The sequence below is a fragment of the Plecotus auritus genome, assembly GCF_963455305.1.
Source record: "Plecotus auritus genome assembly, chromosome: 6".
Lineage (NCBI taxonomy): Eukaryota > Metazoa > Chordata > Mammalia > Chiroptera > Vespertilionidae > Plecotus > Plecotus auritus.
This window is the reverse complement of record NC_137773.1, coordinates 110,672,673-110,683,417: the sequence shown is the minus strand read 5'-3', so window position 1 is coordinate 110,683,417 and position 10,745 is coordinate 110,672,673. Positions and strand designations below refer to the sequence as shown.

Below are 10,745 nucleotides of genomic sequence, written 5' to 3'. Positions count from 1 at the left end.
CGTGTGAACAACATATGAAATGGAAAACTGAGAATGTATTTCACTGACTCAAATGAACAAACAAAAATCAACGCCAAGCTCTGCAACTTGACTTTTTCCCCTTGTGTGCGACACACACACCTGGCGGTGATTCTGAATGATCCCAGAGTTTTAATTGCGGATCTAGCTTCAGTAAGCACCTCAGAGGAGCTGCGAACATTAGAAACAGCCCAGCAGATACTTCCCATGCACACACAGCACCACAGTGCTCTACATGACCCTAGCTGGGCAGTCACGAGGCAGAAAAACAAGCCTTTCCCATGGTCCTAAATGGTTTAAACCAGGGGTGGGCAAACTTTTTGACTCGAGGGCCACAATGGGTTCTTAAACTGGACCGGAGGGCCGGAACAAAAGCATGGATGGAGTGTTTGTGTGAACTAATATAAATTCAAAGTAAAGGAGCGGAGGGGAGAGCAAGAGAACCCTCCGCTTTTTCGGCTCCGCGGGCCGGCTAGAACAGCCGAACGGGCCGGATCCGGCCCGCAAGCCGTAGTTTGCCCACGGCTGGTTTCAACATTCACAATGTTTAAAATTTGGCCACTTAAAACATGTAATGATTGCACGTGTGCAGACCAAGCTGGAAACATGAAAGCCAGGCTGCAGATTCCCACTCACCTACTTCCAGGTTCCCACCCCGCGAGTGAGGCAAGCACGGAGCCCGGCACCGCGCACGGTGCTCCGGCGAATCTTCTCTCTGGCCTGGGAGTCGCACGGCAGCATCAGTCCTGTGCCTGCAGCGGGGCCCACACCTGTAGTCCCGACAAGGACCCACTCCACTGGACAGTGTAGATGTTGCAGGTGTGCAAGTGGTGTCGACGCGAGTGGGCTTCTTTCACGGAGAACTGCAGTTCATTGCACTCACACATCTGGTTATTGGTGAAACACTCAAGGTCACCCTAATAAGATCTGGAGTCATTTCAAACAGCTGGAATGCAGAAACAGTAATGAAATAAGAACACTTGAAATAAAATACTGGCATTACGTACTGATCAAATTATGGCCCACTTCCTTATAACGCAAGAAATTCAACTCCTCTGTTCCAGGTCTTGGCTTAGACTGAGCTGAGGCAAGTGAGTGTGTGAAAGACTGTGAGGCCAGGGCGAGGCCAGGGCGTGGCCAGGGGCAGAGCCGCCAAGGTGTGGACCTCGTGGCGGTCGGAGCTTCCCATGGAGAGTGTACACAGGTAGCAAAAATGTGAGTTCAAAAGTAGTTTAATCAGTCTACGTTGAGTTTTGGAAAAACTATGATTGAAAAAATACTAGGAAAAGGTGGCTCATACGCAGGCGTCAGAGTTTCAAAAGCAAGGCAGGAGACCCCAGCACCCAGCTCTGAGAGCAAAGTGAGGAACCCAGCCTCTCAGAGCATAGGGCCGGCTCCAGGCAGAGAGCGGGTAGATGGGAGCTGAGTAATGAATGAATTCGATTACAAGGAGGGTATAGAGTGGCACAGGGCACAGAGAGAAAGGCAACCAGTCCTTTTGTAGGCAACTACATCAGTAGCACCAGCCGAGAGACAGGTCTAAACTCTCACTCCATCCTGACCTCTCACCTCCACCCTGACCTCTCACCTCCACCCTGACCTCTCACCTCCATCCTGACCTCTCACCTCCATCCTGACCTCTCTCCTCCACCCTGACCTCTCACCTCCATCCTGACCTCTCACCTCCATCCTGACCTCTCACTTTTTTAGACCCTGGTCTTCCACCCTCCTTCCCCGCCCTGCTTACCATTTGTGGAAAACTGGCGGTTCCCACCCTTCTGTGCAGGTTCCCGAGGCACCGGCTGTAACTGAGGCTTGGTCCTGGGCACACCTGCCCAGGGCAGCCGCTTGCCTCTGGATCAAGACTACGTTCGAAGAAAAGGCATCTGTAAGACGAAGTGGTTATTTCCCAAATTAACAATGCCTGGAGGCGCCCAGGGCGCACTGGAGGGAAGGCCACTCCTTCCGCCAAACCTCCCAAATGTCCTGTCCTGCTCCTGAGGGACAGCCTTGCTGCCTGGTCCTTGCTCCGTGGTCCCTCAGTGCACAGACAGCACTCTTTTCTCCAGCCTCCTAGGCAACCCCTGTGCACTCACTGTGCTCAGCCTCCAGATTCTAAACCCACCCGTGGCAACCCCGGGCACCAACGCGCTGGGGGCTAGAACAGGAGTGGGGATTAAGGGGAGGACAGGATTCCCCATAAAACCCGGCCACTGACTCCTCTCTCCCAGCACTGCAGGCCTCACCCCATTTAGCATCCACCAAGCGCACAGACCAGACCATAAAGCAGTGTTGGCGATACTTGAAGTACGACCTGCTTCCTCCTGCCTCCCACCCCCGAAACCACATTCTTTCTCGTAATTTGGATACTTAGATTGACGTTTGATTTTGTTTGGAAATGGATGGACTCAACTACCTGGTTTAGTTTTCCACCCCTTGGGTACAAGCTTCCAGCTGGACCTGGAAGAAGAGCTGGCTCCAAAGGCATCTCTCCCCGCCCCACAAAACGGAAAAGCTCGGTCCATCCCTCAGAACACAGCACCCGCCCAGCCCAGACCGGACCCGCGCACCGAGCCGTCCTGAGCCTGCGCCTCCCGGGGGGAGCGGAGACGCCCGCCCCCTCACCGCCCCCACCCTGCGCTGGAACAGACCTGCCCACGCCGCAGGCGCAGGCCCTGGAACCCAGCAGCCCAGCGCACAGAGTCCGGGGAGACCCGGCGGCGCCCACAGCCCGCAGCCTGGACTCTCCCGCCAGTCCGGCGGCGCAGGTCACATTTCCTGCTCGCGGGGGATGCCACAAGGCTCCCGCAGTGAGAGGCGTCCGGGCTGCAGCGCCCCGGCCGTGCTGGCAGCCGAGTTCATCAGCTGCTTGATGAGCAGGAAGAGCAGGAGGAAAAGTAAGAAGAGCAGGAAGAAGAAGAGCGCCAGGTAAAGCAGGAAGTTGAGCTCCCACTCCATCCTGCAGGCAGGCTCGGCGGGCGCCGTGCACTCCGCCAGGTGCCGCGGGCGGGAGGGGCGCGCCTGGCTCCCCCTCCTGTCTCCTCGGGCCGCGCCGGGAAAGAGCCCACGAGCTGGTGCGATGCCTGCCCGGCTCCCCCAGCAGCAGAGCCTCCCGCCTGCCTCGCTGAGGTCCTCTCCTGAGCTCCTGGGGACGTGCGGACTTCGCGGGAGGGGACACCCGGAGGAGAGGTCCCGACCCAGCCTCCCAGGGTTGCCCAGCTGGTGTTTTGCAATTAACCTTCAGATCCACCCCCAGCACCCGCCCTGGCTCTCCCCGAGGGCGGGAGATGCTGGCAGCAGGGGCGCTCCCCTCTCCCGCCCCCCCGCCCCAGCGCATTCTAGGCACAGCAGAGGCCGTAGAGACACATTAACAGCAAAGCGCCATTTCCAAAGGCATGCTGTACAGAGCTTCCAATGTTGGCTTGAAATTCAGTGTATTTTATGGGAAGCAAAACTAAAACACAACAAACTTAGCGCTCCTTCCAGGCCCTGACGCCTCTCTATCCATGATGGTGGCTCACGGCCCGCAGGGGCCGCTCAGGAAGAAGCCGGCTTACCCTTTGCTGTGTAACCAATCACCCTGAACTTGGTGGCTTAAAACATCAACGCTGGTCACCCCCATTTCTGCGGTAAGAGTTTAGGGGCACTCAGTGGCGATTCTGGCTTGGGGTGTCCCAGGAGGTGACAGATGTCAGCGGGGCCCAGTGGTCTAGAGCCCGAGGGCCCATTCGCAGGACTGGCGAGCAGTGCGGCTGCTGGCGGTTCCCTCGGAGGGCTCCCCCATGGAGGCTTGGGCGCTCTCACCACTGTGCTGCTTCCCCGGAGAAGTCGCCCACGAGACCAGGCAAAAGCTGCGGCTGCTCGGGAAGCCACAGCCTCCCTCCCGCAATGTCAAGTCACACAGCCGCCTGGTCACTGCAGGAGCCAGGCTGGACCCTGGCCATCAAAGCCGCTACCACAACAGTCCTCGCGCCCACTCGGGCCTCCCACCCAACTTCAGCATCATCTGTGAAGATGCAGGGAGGCTCTGGGTGAATTCAGGGAGAAAGGCCCCATGTACACGTCCCGGATTATTTCATGCGCCCCACAGAGGGCAGGGCTCAGGGAAGCAGGGTGGTGGGGAGCAGCTGCCAGCTGGCAGCCTCAGGGCCCCCACTCTCCTCTCAGCCCCACTGTCTGTGGTCCCGTCTGCCCTCTGACTCTCCGTCGCTCCCCTTGTCACACACCTTGCTTACCTTCCCTTGGGTTTGTTGTGAGGATAGAAGGTGAGTGGGAGGTTGAATAAGAACGTGTTTAGCCAGGTAAATGTCAGGTGCTGTTATAATTCTCTTACTGACTACTGTCCAAAACTAGACCCTTCCCCAAGCACCTTACTGTGTGAGGCTGGCACTCTCGCTCGCTCTCTCTCTTTCTCTCTCTGTCTCACACACACACACACACACACACACACGCACACGCACACGCACACGCACGCACAGGCATTACTGCAGTGGTGTACTGGTGCTGGCTCATACATTCCCCACCCCAAAATTTTGCAAGCCATTGTTAAAATATAGCTGTTATTACAAATTAAATCATATAAACTTGCAATTAAATTATGCTAGCAACAAAAGTAATAACTACTCAAAACTCATGAATTCCTAGTTACTGTAGGACACATCACTATCACCTATGGGGTGACCTGCGCTGCTGGAGCGTGTGGCTGAGACGCTGACATGTAATTACTGCACATCTCTCCCCCGTGTTGAGATGCCATGTGAGCAGCTTAAAATCGGCCATCCTGGGGGTGTCTGCCCTGTGGAAACGCACGAATGCTGCAAATCAGCCAGAGCCCGCTGCTGAAGGCTTGCCAGCACGCCACTGCTCACGGCGCTGCGGACGCGTGGAGTCCAGTGCAGGGAGCAGAGCTGGCTGACCTCACTACCCGGGAGGCACACTCCTCACTCTCAGCGCCACTTGTTCCTATGGTGGGGTGACTCCTCCCTTTTATGTAAATCTTGGCAAGAGGACTGGTCCCAGGGACTGTTTTCCATGACCCCTCCGGTACTGGAAACCAAGGGGGCGGTACATCTTTGACCCCCTCCTGACCCAGTGCTGGGAGGAGGACAAGAGGAGCTGCGCCAGAAGCACAGCCATGGTCCTGGGTGCTAGGGCCTGCCGCCTGGCAGCGGGCAGGGCAGGTGATGACTTGGAGGTCAGATGCCTCTGGTGGCAGAGGCCCTCCCAGAGCCAGACCAGTGTAGGAGTGACGGCCGGCTAGGCTGGCGGCCGCCTGCAGGGCATCCTTCGCTCCTGCCCTTTTCTCTTCTGGGAGCTGCCGCTGGTTTCCCAGTGACTCTCAGCAGCAGCAGGCACAGGGCTGGTGGCAGCTGGCACGTGAGCACGCTGACTGATAGAGCACGCTGGCTTGCACACCTCGCACACGGCGAGTGCTCGTCATCAACAAGGTGTTTGGTGGAAAAGAGTGCGCACCAGCCAGTCGGCACACCGCCATCAGACGTCCAGGCCATCTAGGGGTGGAGGTGGAAGTGCAGGCAGGTTAGGCACGGCCCCAGGCCATGCCACTAGTGAGTGGCAGAGTTGGGATGTGAGCCAGGGAGTCTGGCTCCGGAGCCTGCACTCTCAACCCCCCGGAGAGGCGCCTCCAGGGAAAAGCTCCCTTTCTCGTGCGTGACCATCAGATTGATGACCCTATTTTTTCCAACTTGAAAGAACAAACTTCAAGAGACACATACCTTCTGCCTACATACATCTCAGCTCCTTCCTTTGAAATCTTGTGGAATGAGGCTTCGGAGGGGCCGTGTTTGCCGGCAGGATGCTGGGGAGAGAGGCGGAGGTGGTGGTGCCAAGCTCAAGCCCACTTCGGCCTCCTGACCGTGACTTCTCATGCTACCCAGCTACCTGAGCGGCTTAACTAGATTTGTAAATATTAGCTAGTAAACCCTCATCTTCATTCGCAATAGAATTCATATGAAGTAATGTTGCTGTCACGAAAATAACTTATTACATTAGACGCTCCCAATGCTTTTTAGCTTCTGATCATAATTTATGCACCTCATAAGGTGGTCTGAATTTTAGTTTATGTTGTCATAAATGACTCCACAGATATGAGACTCAATCTTTCTCTGCCTAATTATGCACAATAATGGAAATCCATAGAAAAAAATCCCAGGCATTTGAAAGAACAGAAAGAAAGGACAGTCGCTATAGGTAGAGCGTGGCTGGTCCCAGCAGGTGCATGGACTGGGAGGGAGGAGGGAGGTGTCCTTACAGCCCTTACACTGCCCAGAGTGGACCCCACGTACACTCCCACTTGACACAGCAAGCCTCTCCGCCACTCAGTCACACTTCACACATCTTCCAACTCCTCAGTCCCCTCAGGCCTCAGAGACCTGGAGTGTTGCCCGGGCTGTTCCAGGTGCACACTTCTGTAGCGTGTATCAGACCGGGGTTCTCCAGGCCTTTGCCTAGTTTGCCCCCCCCTCCCCCACCCGGCCCGTGACTCCTCACCTCTGGAAGGGACAGGTCTACCATCATAACAAGCATCAAAGCTACATATGAGGATTGATTCGCTGTAGCCACAGAAGGGTGTAAATATGCTCTCTAAAGAGCCTAAAGGCCACCCTAGCTGGTATTGCTCAGTGGGCAGAGCATCGGCCTGCAGACTGAAGGGTCCCCGGTTCGATTCAGGTCAAGGGCACGTACCTCGGTTGCAGGCTTGAGCCCAGCCCTGATCCAGGCACTAGTAGGAGGCAACCAATCGATGTGTCTCTCTCACATTTATGTTTCTCTCTCTCTCCCTCTCCCTTCCACTCTCTCTAAAATCAATGGAAAAAATATCCTCAGTTGGGATTAACAACAACAACAATAATAATAATAAGTCTAAAGGCCTAAGGAGACACCCAGGAGGGCTGTGCAAATCTGCTTCCCAACCCAGGAGGGCACTACCTGGACGCACCTGCAGGAGGCCCCTGCAGGATGGAAGGCGCGTCCCCAAGGCGAGGGTGGGCTAAGAGTGGGAGACCAAAGGAAAAGGTAAGTTCTACAGCTGACTGGATTTGGCCTGAAATGAACCCAAAAGAAATGGAAGAAATAATTTGCACTGTGCTCTGGCCTCAACATGTGTGGCTGACCGTGATTAGTAACACAGGGTTCTTCTATACCTGGACCAAAACGGTCAGATGGTGCTGCTTAGATGGGATGCCCTTTACAGCGGCCACGCACATGCTGGGGACGAGTCTGTACGCTGTGGACGTTTCCAGGCCCTCACAAGCTCCGTCCTGGCAACCTTAGTGGCCCCCGAACGCCCCAGCCATACTATCCAGTTCCTCTGACACCCCATCTCCCTGCTGTTCCCACCCCAAAAACAAATACACCATGTTCATTTTTAGGAGACAAAAGCTGGGCCTCCTTAGAACTGTACCCCCTTTCTCATCCTGTGACCTCCAGTGCCTCTTCTGTACCCCCTTTCTCATCCATGCCCTCCAGCACCTCCTCTGTACCCCCTTTCTCACCCTGTGGCCTCCAGCACCTCCTCTGTACCTGCTTTCTCATCCATGCCCTCCAGCATCTCCTCTGTACCCCCTTTCTCACCCTGTAGCTTCCAGAGCCTCGTCTGTACCCCCTTTCTCACCCTGTGGCCTCCAGAGCCTCCTCTGTACCCCCTTTCTCACCCTGTGGCCTCCAGAGCCTCCTCTGTACCCCCTTTCTCACCCGTGGCCTCCAGAGCCTCCTCTGTACCCCCTTTCTCACCCATGGCCTCTAGAGAAGACTTAGAGAGTCTGGGAATGCTCGCTGCCATAGAGCAGAGAAGTAGGTCACTCTCCCTCAGGGAGCCGTGTAAAGCCCATGAACAGTTACTGTGACCCTCCCACCATGGGGTCTGCTCTCACACCCTCACCTTCTCCCCTCCAGCCTCAAATGAGTGACTTTAGCAGTTATGCAATGCTTCCCAAATGAAATACTCTGTAGGAAATAAGCAAATTCCTATAAAATAAAACCCTAACATGCAAATCAACCAAACAGTGGAATAACAGGTCACTATGATGCACACTGACCACCAGGGGGCAAGATGCTCAATACAGGAGCTGCCCCCTGGTGGTCAGTGCGCTCCCACAGGGGAGCACGGCTCAGGCAGAAGCCGGGCTCACGGCTGGTGAGCGCAGAGCAGCAGCGCTAAGGACCCCGAGGGGTCCTGGACAGCAAGAGGGCGCAGGCTGGGCTGAGGGACCACCCCTGCAGTGCACGAATGTCATGCACCAGGCCTCTAGTGTATGTGATAAGCTGCTTCAATCTCACATAACAACTCAGAAATTCCAGTGAGAAGGGAGGGAGGGAGGGAGGGAGGGAGGAAGGAAAGGAGGGAAACATAAGCAAGAAACTATTTGAGGGGTATGTGGGTGATCTTCCTATGTGGGCAGCCTCTGAACAAAACCCTCTAGACCCTGTCCTTGGTTTAGAATGTCTCAAATCACAACAGAAGATGCCCAAGTCTGTCCAATACTGAAAAAGAAAAATATTAAGTGACAGATGTAGTAATAGTCAAGCACTATTTTTTAAATTAGTCTCTTTCCAGTAAGTTAGCAGGAGGCCGGGCAGATGATGTGGCTCTAGACTTGATCAGCGCTAAGCAGGAGGAGCATCCTCTGTCAGCACCTGCGTTGGCAGTAGCGGCGGCGGAACCAGGAGGGGAGGCGTGGGAGTGACGTGGTCAGCGCGGTGGGCTTGCAGAGGACCTGCACACACGGGGCTAAGTGGACTGCCCCCAGGAAAGGAGCTGGGAACATGGAGGGTTTGTCTGTCACCCATCCTCCCCTAGTGACATGCCAGCTTTAAGATCTGGCGGCCCCAACAATATTCCATCGCATGTATATACTATGTACCACTCGTAAATACCTTTCACTTATTTTGAGTCAAACCAGGGCTTTCCCATAGGATCTACAACAGTAAATAACCTACTTGGCGGTCGTTTTAGGAAGGCACACACATCCCTCCTGCAGAGTTGAAATCTGCTCATAGCAGAAAGACACATGCTATTTAGTACGTGAAACATTCCTCCTCGGGGCTCCTGTATGTAGAGGGGCCAATTCCAGGTGGCCAAGGTATGGGTTTGGTATGATTGCCTCTGCCACATGATCTATTGGGAGCCCACTGTCATGAAATGGTTGGAATCTACAACAGAAACTCCTGCTGAGAGATCTAAGGCCTTTATCATCCACCACAACTCAGCGAATGGCTGCGCCCAGCCCCCCTGACCTCCGCGCCGGCTGTTTGGAAGCCACTCTGAATCGCCCAGGGGTCCTCGGCAACCTCCCCCTGAAGTCCTGCTTCAGAGAAGCTGCAGCTGGGAGAGGCAGTCTCTGCCCACCACCCTCTCCTTGTGCTTCCTTTCAGCGGAGCGCATCAGACATGAACACCAACATGGTCGGCGCCATAGAGGCAACGAGCTCTAACATGTTCCCAAGAATTCCAAGGCTGTGGGCTGTAAACCAGCCGCAAAGGGAGTGCCCGTCATCGACCCACAGGTTGAGAACCGCCAGCAGGGTCGCCTAAGACCATCGGAAAACACAGATATTTACATTACGATTCATAACAGTAGCAAAATTACAGTTATGAAGTAGCAACGAAAATAATTTTATGGTTGGGAGTCACCACAACATGAGGAACTGTATTAAAAGGTCGCGGCATTAAAAAGTTTGAGAACCACTGCTCTAGAGAAAGGACTCCCCAGAGCAGCACTCAGCCACACAGAAGTTCCGGAAGGGAGGCCGGAAGGAGAGTTTAGACCTCAGAGCAAACAAGTGTCCACCAGCTGGTGCTGCTGCTCCACAGGCCCTGCGTCAACGTCGGGTGTTCTCTCCTTTAAACCCTTCTCCCCAACAAAGGTATTACTTCCCTTCTTTTACTTTCTTTTTTAAAAATATATTTTTATTGATTTCAGAGAGGAAGGGAGAGAGAGAGAAAGAGAGAGAGAGAAACATTAATGATGAGAGAGAATCATTGATCGGCTGCCTCCCGCACACCCCACACTAGGGATCAAGCCCACAACCCAGGCATGTGCCCTGACCAGGAATCAACCGTAACCTCCTGGGTCATAAGTCGAAGCTCAACCACTGAGTCACACCAGCCGGGCTCCTTCGCTTTCTTTGTTGTGCAGGAAACCCGAGCCCCAACCTGCACTAGCTTCTACCAGTAGGTTTATCAAATTCTCCCTTAAATTTAATGGACCCACCCACAAGGAATCCTCCTGCTAGCCCAAGAAGACATTTCCCCCTGAGTATTACGTATAACTCCTTGACCTCTCTGAGCAAGCCTGAATCTTTCTAAGTAAGAAAGAAGGCGAGGAGAGCTGCCCTGCTGGTCAGACCTCCCGGTGGGCCGCTGAAGACAGACTTGACGCACAGTGGGCTGCAGGCCCTGGCTGTATTCTCTTCCAGACTAAGTAAAACTCACTGCACAGCCTTAAAACGAAGCTTTCTTCTCCCCCACCACCCTCGGGGAAAGCCTTTGGAACACAGATTGATCTTATCTTAAAGGTTATTCCATCCTAAAGAGACTGAGTGTTTTTGCTATCAAGCACTTGACAATCCATTATTTTATACCTTCCTTAACATCACAATTATTATTTCACGACAGTATTGTAATGCTAGTGCACTTGGTAGCCATGCTTTTTTTCTAATGAGGTCTGCAGATTTCCTCTGCTAAGAAAAAAATGTGACATTGCTTTC

The 10,745-nt window shown here is 54.2% G+C and overlaps 1 protein-coding gene across 1 annotated transcript; it reads right to left on the bottom strand.

The window, feature by feature from the left end:
* Nucleotides 1-2,787: 2,787 nt before the first annotated feature.
* SMIM43 (small integral membrane protein 43) lies at nt 2,788-2,976 on the bottom strand (the record flags this gene model as incomplete). The annotated part of the gene is made up of 1 exon (XM_080673987.1): nt 2,788-2,976. The coding sequence occupies one exon, from the start codon at nt 2,974-2,976 to the stop codon at nt 2,788-2,790; it is 189 nt and encodes a 62-aa protein (XP_080530113.1).
* Between the last annotated feature and the right edge of the window lie 7,769 nt (nt 2,977-10,745).